The sequence below is a fragment of the Halichoerus grypus genome, chromosome 13 (genome assembly GCF_964656455.1).
Source record: "Halichoerus grypus chromosome 13, mHalGry1.hap1.1, whole genome shotgun sequence".
In the NCBI taxonomy this organism is placed as follows: domain Eukaryota; kingdom Metazoa; phylum Chordata; class Mammalia; order Carnivora; family Phocidae; genus Halichoerus; species Halichoerus grypus.
The window spans coordinates 11,463,109-11,487,138 of record NC_135724.1 but is presented as its reverse complement, the minus strand read 5'-3'; the positions used below and the strand labels follow the sequence as shown (position 1 = coordinate 11,487,138).

At 37.4% G+C, this 24,030-nt stretch overlaps 1 protein-coding gene across 1 annotated transcript; it reads left to right on the top strand.

Moving 5' to 3' along the window:
* Positions 1–12,173: 12,173 nt before the first annotated feature.
* Positions 12,174–21,844, top strand: LOC118553118 (protein unc-50 homolog). The gene is made up of 2 exons (XM_036120073.2): positions 12,174–12,178; positions 21,170–21,844. Exons 1-2 carry the CDS (start codon positions 12,174–12,176, stop codon positions 21,654–21,656), a joined length of 492 nt encoding a protein of 163 aa, XP_035975966.1. The 3' UTR covers positions 21,657–21,844.
* Positions 21,845–24,030: the final 2,186 nt, after the last annotated feature.

Below are 24,030 nucleotides of genomic sequence, written 5' to 3'. Positions count from 1 at the left end.
CTAAGTAATCTGCTCGGGTTTGCTCTCGGGAGCTTTTGTTCCCTGCAAGCTTTCCGTACAGCTTTGGAGGCGGAGAGTGAAAATGGCAGCCTCCCAGTCTCCGCCCCGGCAGAACCGAGAACTCAGGGTCCCGCTCCTCAGTGCGCCCCCAGAGAAAAGCCGTCAGTCACTCCCGTCTCCCTGGTCTCCGGCCGCACTCCGTGCTCACCCGGCCTGTGACCGAGCGTTTCCATCTCTGGCCCCCGACCCCATGTGGAGTCTCCAAACCCAGCAGATCCCCGCGGTGCGCTCCCATGCCGCTCCTCCCGGGGGAAGAAGGTGAGTCTCCCCGGATCTGCCGCTTGTTGGGTCCCTGCTGGAGGAGCAGTGGCCCGACTGTGCCGCGGATCACGGTTTATAGCAACCCCGAGCTGAGAGCCCGCGCCTGGGCTCCGTCTCTCCAGCCGGCTTCCCTGCTCCGATACCTGGGAGCTCTGCCGCACTCAGGCACCCCTGGTCTTTCTGTGACCCCGAGGGTCCTGAGACCACACTGTCCCGCGAGGGTTCCACCCCCCACTTCGCCACCAGAGTGACATCCCTCAGCGGAGCAGACTTCTAAAAGTCCCGATTTTGTGCTCCGTGGCTCTATCACTTGCCAGAAGCGGCCGACGGAGGCCCCCTCCCCCGCCGTCTATCCTCCCGAATATCACCTCGGATTCACTTCTCCGCGTGTCCTACCTTCCAGAAAGTGGCCGCTTTTCTGTTCAGAGAGTTGCTGCTATTCTTTTCTTCAATCTCCTGTTGAGTTTGTAGGTGTTCAGAATGGTTTGATCCCTATCCAGCTGAATTCCTGGGACCAGACGAAATCCAGGTCGCCTACTTCTCTGCCATCTTGCTCTTCCCTCTAGAATTCCAATTTATGAGATTATGAAATTATGGGAGTTCAGTTGTATGGATGACTTGAGCAGGATCATATAGCCCAAATTAAACAGAACAGCCTCTTAGGACAGTGAATTCTTGCTTATCTTCATGTTCCACCCCATCATACACACTTGCATGAGGTGTTGCAGATAGGCATGGTGACAATTTCTCATTGGTCACTTATGTTGTTGCCTGCTTGAATCTGAAGTCACAGGTGGGCATATTTAGAGGCTAGGAGAGAAGAGAGAATCAATAGTTACTTTAAAAAGAAAAACATTAAAATGTCCATATTCAGAAAACTTGGTAGAGAGCTTTAAAAATTTTACTGAAGATAAGCAGTTAGGCACAATAAATAAAGGAAAGAGGAAATACCTAAACAATTATAATGATAATTTCCAAATAAGACCTCAGTAGTAGAGAAGCAGCAGAAACAAAGTAAAAAAAAATGCTTTATGGAAACAGAAAGTTATAGTGATCTGGATAGAACAATGATGCATTTCTGACTTGAGGATCTGAATGAAGGGAAAAACAGGATTCATGGCAGGGATTTTTGCATGAGAATGACTTTGCCTTATTTATTTGTTTAAATATTTATTGACTTATTATTTTAATGGTATTTAGATGTTTCCTTTTCTTTCACAACCATTTTATTGAGGTATAATTGACATGTAAAATGATGTACATATTTATTTTACATAAATCAATAGGTTTGGGGATAAGAATACATCCATAAAACCATCACTAATTAGTTAATTAATTGGTTAATTAAATGATTAATTAATTAAATTCATCCATTCATTCTACCTGTCTGCTTCCTAGGCTCCTACTTGGATGAAGCTGTTGGGTGAGAGCCCAGGAACCCGCAGTTTACCAAGGGCACCTGATTAGCCTGAAGCAGGTGAGAACCGTTTCAGACACTCTGCTTTCAGTGGTGGTAAGCTGGTGAAAGGGTAAAGTTGAATGTTTGGATAATTTCAGCAAGCAAGGTCGAAATAAGCAAAATGATATATATATATGTATACGTATACATATATTTTTGTAGAAGACAGGGGTTAATGTTTGACATTGTGTTTCACATCATATTGAGTAAAGGGTCACCTGTACTCAGAAAATTACTGAATTTGGGTAGAGACGTGACTTAAAGTTTTAGCATCTCATCCAAAGTCAAGGATTAAGGCAGTTTGTTTAGCAAGGAAAGAATACAAGACAGCATGGCAAATGGCCAGATCACGTGACATAACTGTCATGCCTGCACTTTCAATATATTTATGTGAGAGGCTTTTTGAATACTCTATGTTTAGAAGCTGGGTTTCTCCAGGCCAGCGTCTTCAGAAGATTTTGCCCAGTTACTTATACATTCAGTTTCCACCATTAAAACCACAATCTTCAGGCTGCTTACAATCTAACAATCTTGATATACAATTTTTAAAAAAAGAAATGTTATTAAAATATACAAGCAAAGATAATTTGTACTTTTTCAAATTATTAAAATCTACAGTTTGAAACTAGTACAATTATAAGTTTAATCTCTCTGGATCTAATTTTCCTGAAAGACAGGACAGAGTGGAAGGAAAGGTGAAGAATATGAACTTCACAGTCAGAGTGCTGGATTTACATACTGGATGGATGGCTGGGAGATGTTGATGTGGGGTAAATTACTTAGCTCAGTTCTCCCATCTATAAAATGAAGATAATGATATCACCCCTTATAAGTTTGCTCTTAAGTGAGATCACAAGTGACAAGGGTTTAGATCAGTGCCTGGTACAAAGTACTCAGTATATTTTAGCTGCTCTTAAAAATGATTGTTATTATTAATGCCCCCTGAATTCACTTTCAACTCTTATTTTCTATGATTCTTATATTCCTTTAACTGAGATTTATAGATTTGGACATTCAAAACAGTAAAAACATCTGTTAACCCTCCTCCATCTTTCTGAACCCCCAAGGACAGTTCCTGGTGCTCAGAAGCCACTTGGAGTCGTGAGACTTGAAAACAAAGATTCAACTCAATTCTAAAATATTTAATGAGAGCTAATTATTTACAAGACTGACCCAAAGATAAATAAATTGCAGTTTCCAATCTTGAGTTCATAGACTGATTGAAAATGTCTGCAGCTCATGAAATAACTCTAACATGAAGCAGCATGTGGAGATATAACTGGGGAGCACTGATGAGTGAAAGTGGGTTGTGCTCACTCTGACACAGCACCCCTCAGAAAGTTAAAGAACAGGAAAATATGCAGGTTCTTATCAATTAGATAAGATGGAAGGTACTAGTGAACTGAGAGGAAAGACGACAGATTAAACATTGAATAAAATATCCCAAGAAATGCTTAGAACAAACCAATTTTTCAAATGAACAATTTTCAAAAATTTTCCCCTGATTTATCCCACTAAATGGAGCGGGGAGGTAAAAGGGAGGTCTCTGTCCCATGCAGATCTCCTCACTAGTGTATCCATATGACATTTAAAGAAATAAATCAGTCTCTGGAAAGATGACTTGCAGAGCACAGCCCTTCTAGAGGCGCAAGAAGAAGTTGTATAAACCCATTCCTACATTTGTGTATAAATATGCTATATTTCAATGACAAATTATCATATTTTATTTATTTATTTTTTAAGATGTATATACTTATGTAGTAGAACAATTTTTTATTATGTTATGTTAATCACCATACATTACATCATTAGTTTTTGATGTAGTGTTCCATGACTCATTGTTTGCGTATAACACCCAGCGCTCCATGCAGAACGTGCCCTCCTTAATACCCATCACCAGACTAACCCATCCCCCTACCCCCCTCCTCTCTAGAACCCTCAGTTTGTTTTTCAGAGTCCATAGTCTCTAATGGTTCGTCTCCCCCTCTGATTTCCCCCGCTTCATTCTTCCCCTCCTGCTATCTTCTTTTTTTTTTTTAATTTTTTTTTATTGTTATGTTAATCCCCATACATTACATCATTAGTTTTAGATATAGTGTTCCATGATTCATTGTTTGTGCATAACACCCAGTGCTCCATGCAGAACGTGCCCTCCTCAATACCCATCACCAGGCTAACCCATCCTCCCAACCCCCTCCCCTCTAGAACCCTCAGTTTGTTTTTCAGAGTCCATCGTCTCTCATGGTTCTTCTCCCCCTCCGATTTCCCCCCCTTCATTCTTCCCCTCCTGCTACATTCTTCTTCTTCTTTTTTTCTTTCTTAACATATATTGCATTATTTGTTTCAGAGGTACAGATCTGAGATTCAACAGTCTTGCACAATTCACAGCGCTTACCAGAACACATACCCTCCCCAGTGTCCATCACCCAGTCACCCCATCCCTCCCACCCCACCCCCCACTCCAGCAACCCTCAGTTTGTTTCCTGAGATTAAGAATTCCTCATATCAGTGAGGTCATATGATACATGTCTTTCTCTGTTTGACTTATTTCGCTCAGCATAATACCCTCCAGTTCCATCCACGTCGTTGCAAATGGCAAGATCTTATTCCTTTTGATGGCTGCATAATATTCCATTGTATATATATACCACATCTTCTTTAGCCATTCATCTGTTGATGGACATCTTGGCTCTTTCCACAGTTTGGCTATTGTGGACATTGCTGCTATAAACATCGGGGTGCACGTAGCCTTTCGGGTCCCTACTTTTGTATCTTTGGGGTAAATACCCAGTAGTGCAATTGCTGGATCATATGGTAGCTCTATTTTCAACTTTTTGAGGAACCTCCATACTGTTTTCCAGAGTGGCTGCACCAGCTTGCATTCCCACCAACAGTGTAGGAGGGTTCCCCTTTCTCCGCATCCCCGCCAACATCTGTCATTTCCTGACTTGTTAATTTTAGCCATTCTGACTGGTGTGAGGTGGTATCTCATTGAGGTTTTGATTTGGATTTCCCTGATGCCGAGCGATATTGAAAACTTTTTCATGTGTCTGTTGGCCATTTGGATGTCTTCTTTGGAAATATGTCTGTTCATGTCTTCTGCCCATTTCTTGATTGGATTCTTTGTTCTTTTGGTGTTGAGTTTGATGAGTTCTTTATAGATTTTGGATACTAGCCCTTTATCTGATATGTCATTTGCAAATATCTTCTCCCATTCTGTCAGTTGTCTTTTGGTTTTGTTGACTGTTTCCTTTGCTTTGCAAAAGCTTTTTATCTTGATGAAGTCCCAATAGTTCATTTTTGCCCTTGCTTCCCTTGCCTTTGGCGATGTTTCTAGGAAGAAGTTGCTGTGGCTGAGGTCCAAGAGGTTGCTGCCTGTGTTCTCCTTTAGGATTTTGATGGACTCCTGTCTCACATTGAGGTCTTTCAACCATTTGGAGTCTATTTTTGTGTGTGGTGTAAGGAAATGGTCCAGTTTCATTCTTCTGCATGTGGCTGTCCAATTTTCCCAACACCATTTGTTGAAGAGACTGTCTTTTTTCCATTGGACATTCTTTCCTGCTTTGTCAAAGATTAGTTGACCATAGAGTTGAGGGTCCATTTCTGGGCTCTCTATTCTGTTCCATTGATCTATGTGTCTGTTTTTGTGCCAGTACCATACTGTCTTGATGATGACAGCTTTGTAGTAGAGCTGGAAGTCTGGAATTGTGATGCCGCCAGCTTTGCTTTTCTTTTTCAACATTCCTCTGGCTATGCGGGGTCTTTTCTGGTTCCATACAAATTTTAGGATGATTTGTTCCATTTCTTTGAAGAAAGTTGATGGTATTTTGATGGGGATTGCATTGAATGTGTAGATTGCTCTAGGTAGGATTGACATCTTCACAATATTTGTTCTTCCAATCCATGAGCATGGAACGTTTTTCCATTTCTTTGTGTCTTCCTCAATTTCTTTCATGAGTATTTTATAGTTTTCTGAGTACAGATCCTTTGCCTCTTTGGTTAGATTTATTCCTAGGTATCTTATGGTTTTGGGTGCAATTGTAAATGGGATCGACTCCTTAATTTCTCTTTCTTCTGACTTGTTGTTGGTGTATAGGAATGCCACTGACTTCTGTGCATTGATTTTATATCCTGCCACTTGACTGAATTCCTGTATGAGTTCTAGCAGTTTTGGGGTGGAGTCTTTGGGATTTTCCACATAAAGTATCATATCATCTGCAAAGAGTGAGAGTTTGACTTCTTCTTTGCCAATTTGGATGCCTTTGATTTCTTTTTGTTGTCTGATTGCTGTGGCTAGGACTTCCAATACTATGTTGAATAGCAGTGGTGATAGTGGACATCCCTGCCGCGTTCCTGACCTTAGGGGGAAAGCTCTCAGTTTTTCCCCATTGAGAATGATATTCGCTGTAGGTTTTTCATAGATGGCTTTTATGATATTGAGGTATGTACCCTCTATCCCTACATTCTGAAGAGTTTTGATCAAGAAAGGATGCTGTACTTTGTCAAATGCTTTTTCTGCATCTATTGAGAGGATCATGTGATTCTTGTTTTTTCTTTTGTTAATGTATTGTAACACGTTGATTGATTTGCGGATGTTGAACCAACCTTGCAGCCCAGGGATAAATCCGACTTGGTCGTGGTGAATAATCCTTTTAATGTACTGTTGGATCCTATTGGCTAGTATTTTGGTGAGAATTTTTGCATCCATGTTCATCAGGGATATTGGTCTGTAATTCTCCTTTTTGATGGGGTCTTTGTCTGGTTTTGGGATCAAGGTAATGCTGGCCTCATAAAATGAGTTTGGAAGTTTTCCTTCCATTTCTATTTTTTGGAACAGTTTCAGAAGGATAGGTATTAATTCTTCTTGAAATGTTTGGTAGAATTCCCCTGGGAAGCCATCTGGCCCTGGGCTTTTGTGTTTTGGGAGATTTTTGATGACTGCTTCTATTTCCTTAGTGGTTATAGGTCTGTTCAGGTGTTCTATTTCTTCCTGGTTCAGTTTTGGTAGTTGATACATCTCTAGGAATGCATCCATTACTTCCAGGTTATCTAATTTGTTGGCATAGAGTTGCTCATAATATGTTCTTATAATTGTTTGTATTTCTTTGGTGTTGGTTGTGATGTCTCCTCTTTCATTCATGATTTTGTTGATTTGGGTCATTTCTCTTTTCTTTTTGATAAGTCTGGCCAGGGGCTTATCAATCTTGTTAATTCTTTCAAAGAACCAGCTCCTAGTTTCGTTGATCTGTTCTACTGTTCTTTTGGTTTCTATTTCATTGATTTCTGCTCTGATCTTTATTATTTCTCTTCTCCTGCTGGGTTTAGGCTTTATTTGCTGTTCTTTCTCCAGCTCCTTTAGGTGTAGGGTTAGGTTGTGTACTTGAGACCTTTCTTGTTTCTTGAGAAAGGCTTGTATTGCTATATACTTTCCTCTTAGGACTGCCTTTGCTGTATCCCAAAGATTTTGAATAGTTGTGTTTTCATTTTCATTGGTTTCCATGAATTTTTTTAATTCTTCTTTAATTTCCTGGTTGACCCATTCATTCTTCAGTAGGATGCTCTTTAGCCTCCATGTATTTGAGTTCTTTCTGACTTTCCTCTTGTGATTGAGTTCTAGTTTCAAAGCATTGTGGTCTGAAAATAGGCAGGGGATGATCCCAATCTTCTGGTACCGGTTGAGACCTGATTTATGACCTAGGATGTGATCTATTCTGGAGAATGTTCCATGGGCACTAGAGAAGAATGTGTATTCCGTTGCTTTGGGATGGAATGTTCTGAATATGTCTGTGAAGTCCATTTGGTCCAGTGTGTCATTTAAAGTCTTTATTTCCTTGTTGATCTTTTGCTTAGACGATCTGTCCATTTCAGTGAGGGGGGTGTTAAAGTCCCCCACTATTATTGTATTGTTGTCGATGTGTTTCTTTGCTTTTGTTATTAATTGCCTTATATAATTGGCTGCTCCCGTGTTAGGGGCATAGATATTTACAATTGTTAGATCTTCTTGTTGGATAGACCCTTTAAGTATGATATAGTGTCCTTCCTCATCTCTTATTACAGTCTTTGGTTTAAAATCTAATTTGTCTGATATAAGGATTGCCACCCCAGCTTTCTTTTGGTGTCCATTAGCATGGTAAATGGTTTTCCACCCCCTCACTTTCAATCTGGGGGTGTCTTTGGGTCTAAAATGAGTCTCTTGCAGACAGCATATCGATGGGTCTTGTTTTTTAATCCAATCTGATAGCCTGTGTCTTTTGATTGGGGCATTTAGCCCATTTACATTCAGGGTAACTATTGAAAGATAGGAGTTCAGTGCCATTGTATTGCCTGTAAAGTGACTGTTACTGTATATTGTTTGTGTTCCTTTCTGGTCTATGTTGCTTTTAGGCTCTCTCTTTGCTTAGAGGACCCCTTTCAATATTTGTTGTAGGGCTGGTTTCGTGTTTGCAAATCCTTTAGTTTTTGTTTGTCCTGGAAGCTTTTTATCTCTCCTTCAATTTTCAATGACAGCCTAGCTGGATATAGTATTCTTGGCTGCATATTTTTCTCATTTAGTGCTCTGAATATGTCCTGCCAGTCCTTTCTGGCCTGCCAGGTCTCTGTGGATAAGTCTGTTGCCAATCTAATGTTTCTACCATTGTAGGTTACATATCTCTTCTCCCGAGCTGCTTTCAGGATTTTCTCTTTGTCTCTGAGACTCGTAAGTTTTACTATTAGATGTCGGGGTGTTGACCTATTTTTATTGATTTTGAGAGGGGTTCTCTGTGCTTCCTGGATTTTGATGCCTGTTTCCTTCCCCAAATTAGGGAAGTTCTCTGCTATAATTTGCTCCATTATACCTTCTGCACCTCTCTCTCTTTCTTCTTCTTCTGGGATCCCAATTATTCTAATGTTGTTTCGTCTTATGGTATCGTTTATCTCTCGAATTCTGCCCTCGTGATCCAGTAGTTGTTTATCTCTCTTTTTCTCAGCTTCTTTATTTTCCATCATTTGGTCTTCTATCTCACTGATTCTTTCTTCTGCCTCATTTATCCTAGCAGTTAGCGCCCCCATATTTGATTGCACCTCATTAATAGCCTTTTTGATTTCTACTTGGTTCGATTTTAGTTCTTTTACTTCTCCAGAAAGGGTTTCTCTAATAACTTCCATGTTTTTTTCAAGCCCAGCTAGTATCTTTAAAGTGATGATTCTGAACTCTAGATCTGACATCGTACTAATGTCCGTATTGAGTAGGTCCCTGGCAGTCGGTACTACCTCTTGTTCTTTTTGTTGAGGTGATTTTTTCCGTCTTGTCATTTTGTGCAGAGGAGAATAGATTAATGAGAGAACAAAATGCTAGCAGGGTAACAACGTCCCCAGAAAATATACTCTAAACAAATCAGAAAAGACCTGAAGCAGTGGGAAAAGAAAGGGAAAGAGAGAAAAAAGAAAAGGAAAGAAAAAAAGAAAAAAGAAAAAGATTAAGATAAAAACAAACAAAAGCAGAACAAAACAAAACAAAACAAAAACAGAATGTGATCAAATATGATCAGGCTGGATTATAGATCAGTGCCACACACTAGATTTTGGGTGTATTTTGTTCTGTTAAAAGAAAGTCCCTCCCAAAATTTTAAAGAAAGAAAAACTTATATATGTACAAAAATAAGGGTTGATATGATGAAGGGATGGAATATGACTGTAAAGATGGAAATTATAAAAAATTTTAAAAAAGGATTTGATAAGTTGTTTGAAAAAAGAAAGAAGAGGATTAAAAAAAAAAAAAGAAAGAAAAAAGGGAGAGAATGTGATCAGGCAGGGGAGTAGAAAAAAACCATACACTAGAGATTTAGAGTATATTTTGATCTGTTAGAAGAAACTATCTCAAGATTTTAAAGAGAGAACAACTTATATATATATGCCAAAAATACAGGTAACTACTATGAAGGGATAGAATATGACTTTAAAAATGAAAAATAAAAATGTTTTTTTTTTAAAAAAGGGATTGATAAGATGTTGATTAAAAAAGGGAAAAAGAAAAATTCAAAAAAAAAGAAAAAAGGAAAAAAGAAAAAAAGACAGTTAAAAAAAATAATTAACTTTGAAAGACTAAAGAATCATGGTAAAAAAGCCATGAATTCTATGTGCAGTGTTCCCCTAGCGCTGGAGTTCTGCCGTTCTCATTGATCGGTAAACTTGGTCTTGGCTGGCTGTTCTCGCTGATCTTCTGGGGGAGGGGCCTGTTGCCGTGGTTCCCAAATGTCTCTGCCGGAGGCGGAATTGCCCCGCCCTTGCCGGTCCGGGCTGAGTAATCTGCTCGGGTTTGCTCTCCGGAGCTTTTGTTCCCTGCAAGCCTTCCGTACAGCTTTGGAGGCGGAGAGTGAAAATGGCGGCCTCCCAGTCTCCGCCCCGGCGGAGCCGAGAACTCGGGGTCCCGCTCCTTCCAAAAAGTGGTCGCTTTTCTGTTCAGAGAGTTGTTGCTCTTCTTTTCTTTGATCTCCTGTTGAGTTTGTAGGTGTTCAGAATGGTTTGATCCCTATCCAGCTGAATTCCTGAGAGGAGACGAAATCCAGGTCTCCTACTCCTCCGCCATCTTGCTCCGCCCCCTTCTTTTTTTTTTTTTTAACATATAATGTATTATTTGCTTCAGAGGTACAGATCTGTGATTCAATATTTTAAATGTACCATTTTAAAAAAACGAACCCATATACAATATTTCAAAGCAAACTTTCCTTTTACAGTTTGTTTAAGGATGACTAGGAACTGGATGTTGACTTTGATAGTTTTGGAGATTTGAACTAAAACAAATATTATTCCATATCTGAAATAGATTTAGCCGAGAAGAGCCAAGATGATTGAAACAAAACATTACACCTGATTCCATTCAACTAAGCAGGGGAGGGATAGTAGGAAGTGTTTGGGGTGTGCAGGGAAGATTAATGAAGAAATCCTTGAGATTTAAAAAGAGAGATCTTTTAAAGCTAGCTGAGCTATTGTCAACAGGGCAACAAAGGACAAAGGCCCTGGAATCGGAGATAAAAACACTTAAGCTTAGATCCTTATAAAAAAATCAGTGTAATTTACTCACAGATTTTTCACATGGCACTTTTGTAATTGGAATGATTCCAAAGCAAATGACTTTAACCCAAAAACTCATTTCTTGAAAAAAGCTGACATCCACCCCACTTGAAATCACTCTGCAAATGTTGATAAATAACAAATCTCCAAAGCATCCTTGTGAGATACAAAGTGAAAATTTTTAAAGAACTATCTGCAGATATTAAACCAAAATGTTTCTTTGGTAATATTCAAAAGTTGGATTTTACCTCCAATATAATATTTACATGAAGAAAGCAAATAAATTATAGTTAGTATTTTTTGCTTCTTTCCATTTAACAATTAATTACAGATCACCTGTGTCATGCTAAGCACTGTTAAAACACAAGCACACAAGAGGATCAGTTCATTGAAATTATGTCTTGATTTAGTTTGGAACTAATTTATTTTTCTAATTTAATGCCTGAACTTATGAGCAATGAGAGCCAGGTTATCATCTGAATTTTGTTGCAGGAAGTTTTCTACCACCAATTGTGGACACTTCAATCCACCGGGGCTGACAACTATCAGCTTTTCTTTAAAGAAATCATAAGCTATCAGCCTTCTGTTAAAACTGAATTACATATTTCCGAATTGGTCGTCTACACTGTTTTCATAAAATTGAGAGTCTGTTGGGTTGATTTTGCAGGACGTGGTTTATAGCTTTTTGCAGGGTTTTTTGACTTTGTATGAATAAAGACCGTAATCTGTGGAAAGACAGTTATTTGCTTTGGAGGATAGGATGTGTGTGTGTGTGTGTGTGTGTGTGTGTGTGTGTGTGTGTGTTGTGTATATTGGTGCTGTAGTTGCTTCAGTGTGTGGAGTTACTGGCGAGAGGAGCAGGATGAGGAGCATGCGGTTTTCTGTTTAGCAGTTTGATTCAGGGCCCAACACAGCACAGCTTAGAATGTCAGGAAGAGGGCTGTGTCAGTATTCTGCCCAATGTGAGCGGTGCCTGTCAGCCTGAGCCCTTTTTAGATCAGCACAAGATATCATCTAGGACACCTTCAACAGTGGCAGCAGAGAGGGTCCTCTGGGTCCGTTAAGGACAGTTGGACGTGCAGGACAGGGCAGAATATACTGAATGCATCTGGAGACTGAGAAGGAGGATATGGTTTGTAAGCGAGCAAGAACACATATGTCTGAGTAATTAGAGAAATCATTTCAAAATACTTTTCATGGAAAAGGGATACAACCAGGTAATGTGTAAACATTTTACTTTTTTGATTAGGAAGTGAAATCATTCCCTAATTTTTCAATTAATTAATTGTATATTGCTCTTTCCTTTACTAACTCTGCCTGGCTTTCTTATTGTGCTTCCAACATGCCGTATGTATTGATGCTTCAGGAGCTTTGCTCTCATTGCTTCCTTCCCCTGAAATATTCTTTCCTCAGACTTTTGCATTGCTTTACCCATCATTTCATTGACATGTACTTCTATTTTGCTTCTCAGAAAGATTCCCAAGACCACTCTAACCTGAAGGTTTTTCTTTACCCATGTTGTTCTCTTTCTTAGGACCTTATGTTTCTTCATATCACTGATCACTATGTAACAGTATATCACATGTTATATGGTATATGTTTATTTGCTTATTTATTTCCTGTTTCCTCTCACTGGGGTGTGATCACCTTAAGGTCAGAGTACTTCTGGCCTTGACACACAATAGGTGGTCAAAATATTTTAAATAAAAATATCGACTTGTGATTCACTATCTTTTTTGTTTCTGTCTAGTCTACTCTTCAACTTGTTCATGGGGTTGATGTTATTCATTTTTGTATTTCATTAATAGAATTTCTATTTGATTCTTTTTGAAAGAAAAGAATTTTCTTTCATTTTTATACTATTTTGTTTTTACATTTTTGTTTGCATTTCTTTTTTAACTCTGCATATTTTGTTTTTTATTTTTTTAATTTAATTTTATTATGTTATGTTAGTCACCATACAATACATCATTAGTTTTTGATGTGGTGATCCGCAATCCATTGTTTTAACACCCAGTATAACACCCAGTGCTCCATGCAGTACGTGCCCTCCTTAATACCCATCACTGGGCTAACCCATCCCCCTACCACCCTCCCCTCTAAAACCCTCAGTTTGTTTCTCAGAGTCCATGGTCTCTCATGGTTCATCTCTCCCTCCGATTTCCCCCCCTTCATTTTTCCCTTCCTTCTCCTAATGTCCTCCATGCTATTCCTTATGTTCCACAAATAAGTGAAACCATATGATAATTGACTTTCTCTGCTTGACTTATTTCACTTAGCATAATCTCCTCCAGTCCCATCCATGTTGATGTAAAAGTTGGGTATTCATCCTTTCTGATGGCTGAGTAATATTCCATTGTATATATGGACAACATCTTCTTTATCCATTCATCTGTTGAAGGGCATCTCAGCTCTCTCCACAGTTTGGCTATTGCGGACATTGCTGCTATGAACATTGGGGTGCATATGGCCCTCCTTTTCACTACATCTGTGTCTTTGGGGTAAATACCCAGGAGTGCAATTGCTGGGTCATAGGGTAGCTCTATTTTTAAATTTTTGAGGCACCTCCACACTGTTTTCCAAAGTGGCATATTTTAGATATCTTATTTCAAACTCAAGTTTAGTTTAATTTGTTAATGCTCTTAGTTTACAACGATCTCTATTTTCTCATTGAAGAAGAAAGTATAATAGTCTATCAAAATGAGGTAGACAGATAGTGGTGTTCTGTTATATCTAAGGAAGGTGGAGAAGTTAATCAATAACCACTGTAGAAAATAGGAAGCAGAGCCTGCTAGGTTAATCTGAGTAATACACATTTCTAGCAATACTATTCACATACTTTTCTGGATTTATTTCAGGGACAACAGTAATACTAACTTTGGTCTCTAAAGTATAAAGATGAAAAGATTGATTCATGTTTGCCATTTACTATGTGTGTGTGTGTGTGTGTGTGTGTTTGTACGTGTGCATTGCAGATGTATAGACAGGCCTATTAGGTGAGCCTGTAGAAGATATCAGCAATTAGTTGAAGATATTTACCATGCTATCTTAGCTGAACAGAAAATTAGATAAAAGGAGGAGGAACTTGCTAGTAGGAGGAAATGATGTAAATCTAAGGACAGAAGGTTTGGATATTTTTAAACAGCCATGTGGTGACAATAAAGAGATAAGAAGCGTAGAAAATTTGGAGAACATAATACAGGAATGAACATGGTAATATTTTAGAAGTAGAGCTATTTCAAGTGATACCAAGTTTTAGTATTCAAGACAGTAAGAGGCTGGAGTGGAAAGCAGGTGAAAACCACTAGAAATGAGGCTGTTAAGAAAATAAAAGATTCTAAAGAAGCTGTTCATTGTAGAATGAAAGACAGTGCTGCATGAGAAACAATAGCCTCAAAGAATGAGAAAAGTTCAGTAATCATTCAGAAGGTCATAACACAATACAAAATAGAAGATAGCATAGAGGACTAGCAGGAGCAAGATTTTTACATGAAGATAAAATATCTTTCAAATGGAACAATTTCTTAGGCAGAAGGGGACATGGGAATGGGGCTTGGGTTAAAGTATAGTTTTTGATATAAATATCCTTAATTTATTAGACTTAAGAGGCATATACATCAGAATAGGTAGAAATGTGGTGGTAGAAATGAATCCCCAAAAGGGGTTTTATTTTGCCTTCATGTTAGATGTAACATGCAGGATAGAACTCTGTCTGATCCATAATTCAGTCAGGGATGCAGACTGACAGACGTGTTTACTATCTAGTTGCTGCATGATCTGGAAAGAACTCTTCCACTTTCACATAAGCAGAATGAGAGAGAAAAGCAAAGGTGCACAAAAGTCCTAAATGCAAAGATCCAAAAGTGATACAGGTCACTTATTCTCCAAACCCATTGGCCAGAACAAGTCACATGCCCCTAAGTAAGTAAAAGGATGCTGGGAAATATGGGGAAGCGGCAAGTATCTTCCAATAAAAGATAGTTGAAATTAACTAAAGGAGAGACATGAGAATACAGTAAATCAGTTTATGTTTGCCTACAGAAATGTTTTTGAGAACCAAAATATGCAAGTTATATTTAGCTACTATTATCTGGAAAAATAACCACATGCATAAGCATCTCAATTCACACACATGACAAAAAATGTAGACTAGTCTTACTATTTCTCATTGTTTCCTTCTTCAAATGAATTGGTTACTGGTTTCTGAAAGCATGTGTGTTAGTTTGATCTGCTAACGAAGCACAGATGCTAATGAAAGAAAATACAATGTTACAGCTTTAGCGATTAATATAGAAGGATGTTATGGACAGCCACACCTACCCCTTTGTTTTACTTCCTGAATAAGTAATGTATTAATTTATTTGGATCGACCCTTGAAAACCAGTTTCATTCAGGCATGATTCACCAAGCAGCTGTCCACTTCACAACAGCAGTTATGAGACATATACTTTTATATTGGATAAGAAAAAAAGATAATAAAATTGTCAAAGTATATTGGGAAAAAAGAAAGATTTGTTCAAGATATTGACCTTTTGATTTCTGAATCAGACTTGCTTACTGAAAGAAAAAAAATGAGATTTCAGGACACACAAGAAGTATAACACCCAAGATGAGTAAAGCGAATTGACTCCAAACTGAGTAAAATCAAGAAAGGGAGCAAGCCAGCGAGGGAATGTGTTAGACAACTTCAGTTGGAGAGGTTATTTTATTTTATTTTATTTTATTTTATTTTGTTTTATTTTATTTTATTTACTTTATTACCTGGGTTGTAGAGTTGCTTAATACTCAAAACTTGCAATTTAAATTTTGTTTTTGGTTTGTATAAATAAAGTTTCCCATGTAGGAGGAGTTGAGCTTTCCTAGTGGTTGGGAGATATTAAATTAAGCTGATTGGTCTTATAAAATGCCTCATCTTGAAGGGTAGGAATTGCTTGCAGTGAATGACTTTCAAATATCATCCTTAGTTATCCCCCAAGAAAATACTTTCTTTTCACCTACCAAATATTCTGCCCTACTTTTCTAATTTTTTTCAAAGTTATTCATCATTGTTTCAAATAGGAACTGTCACTATTTCCCAGCATTACTTGAACAGTTGACCTGGACTTTTATTTTATATCTCCATATAATTAAAGCTTTAAGTTGTAATATCATTGTTTGAAGATTTCTGATAATCTTTCTGAAATATATCTATGTTAAACCTAAACATAGTCTGTTTTCCTGAATTATTCTTTGAATGCCATTTTAAATCACTTCAGGTGCTGTCAATGGTTTATTGCAAAAAGAATGACATTTCAATGGTAGGCTTCTTTTGAAAATGAAGAGTTTTCCTTAGGGATGACTTCCCTTGTGTTGTGGTTGAAAGTCTCAATAAAGGTGACTTTATTTCACATCTTCAAAAAAACAAAACAAAAAAAAAAAGAAAAAAAAGTTCTTCTAGAAGTAAGAAATAAATGAATTTTATCTAGTAGTACCTGAACACAAAGACCCTTCAACAAACAGGGCATGAATTTTTAATTCTTCCATTGATATGCAAGCAGCACATAGTAGACAGAAACAGATTTTCCCATATTTATACTTCTCTTTGAGGTTTGACTTACTCACTTTTTTTATTTTTACCCTTTATTCATTGGACCCTGAGGTCAACACCAGATCTTTCACCAGATCTTTTTTTTTTTTTTTTGGATTCAGTGACTATTAATTAGAAAGAAACATGGTTGCCAAGTCAGTTTGACATCCTACAGCTACTGTTGTCCTTCACATTCCAGTTATCATGTAGTCCTCCCCTTCAAAGCCAGACTTCTTGAACCCCTTCTTCACAACATGAAAACAATATGACATTCTGGGTACTTGCATCTGTTTTCTTTTGATAAGGAAATAAAGACCAAAACCAGATCATTGTACTAAGAAAAGCAGTACATTGTTTCTGGCATAGTTGAGGAGATAAATGTAATGTGTTGTCCTGGATAGGAATTCTATAAATTTTCTTCTTAAATTCTTAGAAAATAGTGAATGGCCTTAGGGTGGCTGTTTTGGATAGCCACACATCTCAGCACTAGTGCTTGCTGTCTGAAGACATGTTTCTGGTTTTTAAGATGGTTTAGTTAACTCTTGAATAGCCCCTGAATAAAGAGAAAAGGGATTATAGCCAGATAAATTCCTATTATAAATCATTTAAAAACTTCAATTGAATTTTATTTTCTATAAATTGTAAGAATATGCAATATAATATTAGATAGAATCCTCCTTTTCACAAATTCAGGTTATAGTCACAGTGAGGCAAGTAATGTTCTAAATAAGGACACCTGAAAAGTGTATAGATAAGACTTGCACTTAGAAAACTTCATACTTAGGGCGCCTGGGTGGCTCAGATGGTTAAGCGTCTGCCTTCGGCTCAGGTCATGATCCCGGGGTCCTGGGATCGAGTCCCGCATCGGGCTCTCTGCTCCTTGGGAGCCTGCTTCTCCCTCTGCCTCTCTCTCTCTCTCTGTCTCTCATGAATAAATAAATAAAATCTTAAAAAAAAAAAAAAGAAAGCTTCACACTTAGAATTGACTATACCCAATATTAGTAACTCACATGCTCTCATTCTGCTAACACTTTATTAATATTGGTATTTTTCATGTCAAAATGAATATATTATATATATTTGTTATTTTTTGAAAACAGGATGACAAAAAAATTTAAGATAATAAAAATTGAAAGTATTTATTCTCTATAAGAAAATTTGCTCTAGCAACTGGGTATGCACATTTTAAGGTTGAATAGATGTGCTAAATTCTTCTCTATAAGTAGAAGAATCACTCTGATATTACATGTAGATATTTGAGAATTTAATCATTATATTTAATTCTGAAAAGGAAAAAAGAAACTACCTTTTTTTGTGCTTTAACTTTGCTTTTACTATGCTGCTATCTTCTTTTTTCTTTTTTCTTAACATATATTGCATTATTTGTTTCAGAGGTACAGATCTGTGATTCAACAGTCTTGCATAATTCACAGTGCCTGAAAAACAAACTGAGGGTTCTAGAGGGGAGGGGGGTGGGAGGATGGGTTAGCCTGGTGATGGGTATTGAGGAGGGCACGTTCTGCATGGAGCACTGGATGTTATGCACAAACAATGAATCATGGAACACTACATCAAAAACTAATGATGTAATGTATGGTGATTAACATAACAATAAAAAATTAAAAAAACACTTTGCTTTTAATGATGATTAGTGAGATTAAGCAGCTTTTCAAATTTGCATTTAGTTCTCTATTAATTTCCTGTGTGGTTATTACTCATTTCTTTGGATTGTTGTATATAGTTATATGAGTTTTATAATATGAATTCTTTTTTCATAAAATTAGTGTTATGATTATGTGTACCCTATATGCATGCTTTATATATAATATTTTATACTTATATTTAAAATATGTAAATATCTATGCATCATATATATGTATGTGTATATGTGTGCATCCTTAATCATATACTAATCCTTCAAATTTAATTATGTTGTCTTTGGTTATTCTGATATATTTTTGTTTTCATAGATACCATTTTCTGTCATTTCTTTATAGTTTTTGAATTATATGACACAGAGAAAGCCTTGCCCATATGAAGAAAGTAGAGATACGTTGCATTGTAATAGAACCCAATGCACTGTAAGTCCCCTTCAGGCCATGTGACTCTAGCCTTTCTTTGCCTTTGAACTAATTTCCAAAAATTCATTGTCTACATAGAGCACTCCTTTTCGGGTTCTCCAATTCTAGCACTGTTTCCTTGTTTTTGAGCTATTTTCCAACTCGGCATAAATATGCCAGCTCTTTGATAGGAAGTTTGGTTTTGTGGTTTGACTATTTGGTAGTCTCTGGAAATGGGCTAATGGTTTATAAAGAGATCTGTTGGGGGACGCCTGGGTGGCTCAGTTGGTTAAGCGACTGCCTTCGGCTCAGGTCATGATCCTGGAGTCCCTGGATCGAGTCCCACATCGGGCTCCCTGCTCGGCAGGGAGTCTGCTTCTCCCTCTGACCCTCCCCCCTCTCATGTGCTCTCTCTCTCATTCTCTCTCTCTCAAATAAATAAATAAAATCTTTAAAAAAAAAAAAAAAGATCTGTTGGGTCAGACGTGACAATGTATCTGGTTTGTTAGCATATTTTTCTATTTTGTTTGTGTATTGTTCTATTTTGGATTTTAAAATAATTAAGAATTTGTGCCCACCAAGAAGGAAAACACCACATTCATAGCTAAACTAGTGAATTTTGGTGTTTCTGTATTTAATCTTTACCCATGACTGAAATTTTAGAATTGATACTGCAAACTCTTTCTATCTGGGTTTGTATGTCTAAATGTCTATGTTTCATAAAGACCTTTAACTTTCATTGTATGACCATTTAATATTTTCCTATTTCCAAATGGTGTTTATAAATTAGATTGTATAGTCTCTAAAATTAAAGGAGCTCTGTCTGATCAGCATGTAGAGATACATAAATGTTATTATAAATTGTAAGTTCCTAAGATTGCCACAAAGTAGGGAAATTTTTCTTCTAATATGCTTATTATAATAGAAAAAATAAATGTATGTTTACAGAAATTAAGTGAAATGATTTTAGAATTGAAGTTCACAAAACGTAGCTAAATCTTTGGCAAATAAGACTAATCTTTTCAGTTTAAGAAAAATGTCAAGGTCTTCTCTGATTTGTCAATATTAAAGGACAATACAATCATATGTTTATATTCTACTTGCATATTTTCTTCCTAAACTTATACAGGTTTGCTGATCAAATGAACCAGTACTGCTTCTAGTTAATATTTCAAGTTGTAAAGAATGTAAATTTGTGTTTAACCAAATTGAATTATTATTCTGACAAACAATTTCAATATTAATTATGTTTGTAGAATGTCAGCTTAAATATCCTTTCCAAGATTTTAGCTAAGAGTACTTTGGACTGATATTAAATTGTGTTAATTAATTGATACTTATTGGGTACCGAGGTCATTTATATGCATGATAAAATACTGAAATATTGATTAGCAATATTTTAAGTTTATATCCATTTAGTTTTTATTTTTCTATATTACAAAGAAGTTCTATCTTTAGAACTTATTTTTTACACTACAGAGCAGGTCGGCTAAAAACATGTTCATTTTTGCTTCTTTTAGAAGTTGTTTAAAGGATAGTTGTAGCTATAGAAACTTGTGTTTTGTGTGTTCATGAGCTCTGTTGGTCTATTAAGATGCTGGTGTGTGTCAGAGAGTTCACAATGATTCATTCTATAATTTTCTTTGTGAAATAGAAGTTACTTTGATTAAAAACTTATAATTAGTATACATAAATGAGACTACTAGGAACAATAATAGCAGAAGGGTCCAAGTTTGTATAGAAGATAAAGAAATAGGTTTTTGTTATTAAGGGAAAAGCATGCAGTTTTGTCCTAAAGCAAAATGTTTGGCCATTCCAGAATGAGAAAGATGAGAGTGAAGGACAAAACCTGAAAGGTTATAGAAAGTTGTAGATTTGTGCAAAGGAATTTTATTTGTCTTGAGTTATTGTATGTTCAAATGAATCTGAAAGGAAGGAATGAGATGTGTTAAAATTGTGCCAAAATTGGGGCGCCTGCGTGGCTCAATCCATTAAGCATCTGACTCTTGGTTTCTGCTCAGGTCATGATCTCAGGGTTCTGGGATCAAGTCCTGTGTTGGGCTTCATGCTGAGCTCAGAATCTGTGGGAGTTTCTCTCTCCCTCTCCATCTGCCCCTCCCCTCCATGTGCTCACGTGATCTCTCTCTCTCTAGGTCTAAAATAAATAAGTAAATCTTAAAAAAAAAGTTGCAGGGGCGCCTGGGTGGCCAGTCGGTTAAGCGTCTGCCTCCAGCTCAGGTCATGATCCCAGGGTCCTGGGATCATCGAGCTCCCTGCTCAGCGGGAAGCCTGCTTCTCCCTCTCCCTCTGTCTGCGGTGCCCCCTGATTGTGCTCTCACTCCCTCTGTGTGTCAAATAAATGAATAACATATTTTTTAAAAAATTGCCAAAACTTCTAACCCATGATTCCATGAAATAAGGATGAATTACATAGGAAGAAGTGAACTGATGAGGGATAAGTGTAGTTCTTGTTTTATTTTGAGTTTTGTCAATGTTCCTTTAGTGTTCTGTTTTCTGGATATATTAGGGAACCCTGTTTCTTTCTTCTTAAGCTATCTATAACCTAAAATAATTTAATAATTTCTGACTTTGTAAGCCAAAATAAATCATTTTAAAATAATATCTTATGTTCCCCTGTCTGATCCTCTCCCCTCAGGATTCAGAAACTTTTATTAAGTCTTACTTCTCATAGCAGTTCAGTTATTTGCGTAGGTGCAGTAAGAAACTGTTCCCTTTATTTTTTGAGACAATAAAGCTGCTCCTTTGGGTTGTATTCATAGATTGTGTAGGCGTTGGTCTGCTCATATCAACTTTAATGTGGTTTATCTCTAACAAGTATTTAGTGAAACGGCAAAGCAGAGACTATGATGTGGAGTGGGGCTATGCCTTCGATGTGCATCTGAATGCTTTTTATCCTCTCTTAGTCATTCTGCATTTTATCCAGCTTTTCTTCATTAACCATGTTATCCTGACAGACACATTCATTGGATATTTTGTTGGAAATACCTTGTGGTTGGTGGCAGTGGGCTATTATATCTACGTAACCTTCTTAGGATACAGTGCATTGCCATTTTTGAAAAATACAGTAATTCTTCTTTATCCATTTGCACCTCTCATTCTGCTCTACGGCCTGTCACTAGCGCTAGGATGGAACTTCACCCACACACTGTGTTCCTTCTACAAGTACAGAGTGAAATGAAGGCAGTCTTGGTGAAGTGACGACTGCTTCCGAAACTGGTAAATAAACTATCTTTGTAGATATCTTCAGGGTGTAAAGTTTGCAAATTTGAGTAAATATATAATGTTAATGCTATTGTCAAGTACATTCCGTAAAACTAATTAATGTACATTTCTGTAATAAATATTTTTTAAACTAAAAAAAAAAAAAAAAAAAAAAAAAGAAACTGTTCCCTTTTTACTAGGATATAATTGGAAAAATTGGTTTAACAACCAAGAATTTTCCTGGAATGTCATATTTGAGAGTGATGCTCATTTGGTTAGACATGACCAGAGATTTTCCAGAAACCAAGGTTAACTTTACAGAGCAATGCTCACACAAGACATCTTGGAAAACTGGACTGGTTCCTGGCTTAGAGGGTTCCCAGCCTTCTAGGTGACCAAGGAAGATCACTTCCTGACAGGCTCAGGAACCTTAGGTATTTGCAGACTTTGAGAATTCATCTAACTGTATTGGCGCTACAAGTAAAACCTGGTGGAGAGAGTGTCTTGGCTTGGATTCTTAGCCACAGTATAACTTATAAGACGATTTTAAAATCTTGATCTGAGATTCCTCATAAAACTTCCAGCAAAACAAACGTGCAAAGGGCTCTGTGGCAGATTTACATTCTTGCTACAGCTATGTAAATACTCAGTACAGATCTAATGAGAAAAGCCCTTTGTAATTAAGAATAATCTTTCTTTGAGACTGTTTATCATGGAATGAGGGGAAAACCTTAGGGAACACATGTGTTTCAGCAAAACACTGCACTGTCCAGACCATACAAGGGCAGCCACGTTTGAGCTATTTTACAACCATTGTCTAGATATGGTGCACCTTTGGATCATCCAGTTCTCAAACTCTTCAGTGTCTTTGAGCTATTTTACAACTCTGCATAAATATATCTGTTTTTTTTTTCTTTAATTCTCTTGAACCATTTATGTCTGCCTAGTTCATTCACTGAACAAAGCTAGAACTTATCACAATTCCAGATTTCAAGATACACTACAAAGCTGTGGCTGGGAGTTCCAGTATTTTCTCGTAGCCAGCATCTCCAAGAACTGCCTGCTCCGCTTTCTTCTTTGATCTGAATAGGAAATGCATTTCTATGGCATTAATACACTAATGGAATATTGAAGAGCACATGTTTTATATTGTGAGATATTTCAGCCCAATAAAGTCTAATTAATGATGATGTGATTATTACTTTTTTGTTTGGACATTTATGTTTATATGGCTCGCCCTATGTTGCCAGAGAGTTGTAAATTCCTTCCTGAAGTAAAAGGAACTCTCTGGCACACAAGGGTTCAGTCTTTAGCTGTGTGGTGTGTTAAGAAATGAATTTGTTAAATCTCTTTACTTTGCCCCATGCCTGCTCTTGATCTTTAGAAATACATGTATTGTAAAAATAATGGAATGGACCTTTTGTTCACTGTACAGATTGTCATCCACATATGTTAAAATTTTAACTGGGGTCTATTCTTTATGGTTCTAATAGAAGCTATGAGGTGTGTGAATTTTTGTCACTCAATCTGGCATGTTAGAACTGCCAAATTTTGATATTATGTGGCTTATTACTCATTTGAGCATATATATACAATTTCATCTCACACAACGTATGTGGGAAGGTAGATAGACATTCAAAACTATGACTCAGATGTGCAAAAGGCGTTGCTTCCACCTTCCCCATGGCAACGACATCCTAGTAGAGTGTACCTGGAGCCTTCCCTCTCATCACTATAAACCCCTCACACTTCCCTGCCTACCTTTGACTCTCTGCCAAAGGCAAGTGATGATGGCTGACTTCCTTGCCAGAGTAAGGGAATATCCTCTTGTCTTTTCTTCTGGGTCATCTTTGCAGATTTTCACAATAGCTTGGTGACTGCGCTACTGCTCTCGTGTTAACATAGAGCACCCCAATGGGAGTCTCCTCAGTGTTCCAAATTGGACACAAGGATCCAGCTTCTCCTGCTTTCTGCTTCCCCTCATCTTGTCTGAAATTTCTAGCATCTCACTCCTCCTTGGCCTTGAATTCCATCCTAAGAACCAATCAGTACCTTAACCTGGATCTTACCTCTTCTGGATCTCTCCACCTCCTGCTTGAATGTTATATGTTAATGTTTTTCATAGAAGAATTTAAGGAAGGCTGCTTTGATTTATCCTGCATCCTGCTACCCACCCCCCACAGTTGATAGTGTGTTTTTGCCAACTGCTTTATTTTGAGCTTTCTGCAAGAGACAAGACTTTTAATAAATTTAGTTCAGATAACAAGATGATGGTTGTCAGAGAGAAGGAGGTGGGAAGATGGGCAAAATGGGTGAAGGGGAGTGGGAGATATAGGCTTCTAGTTATGGAA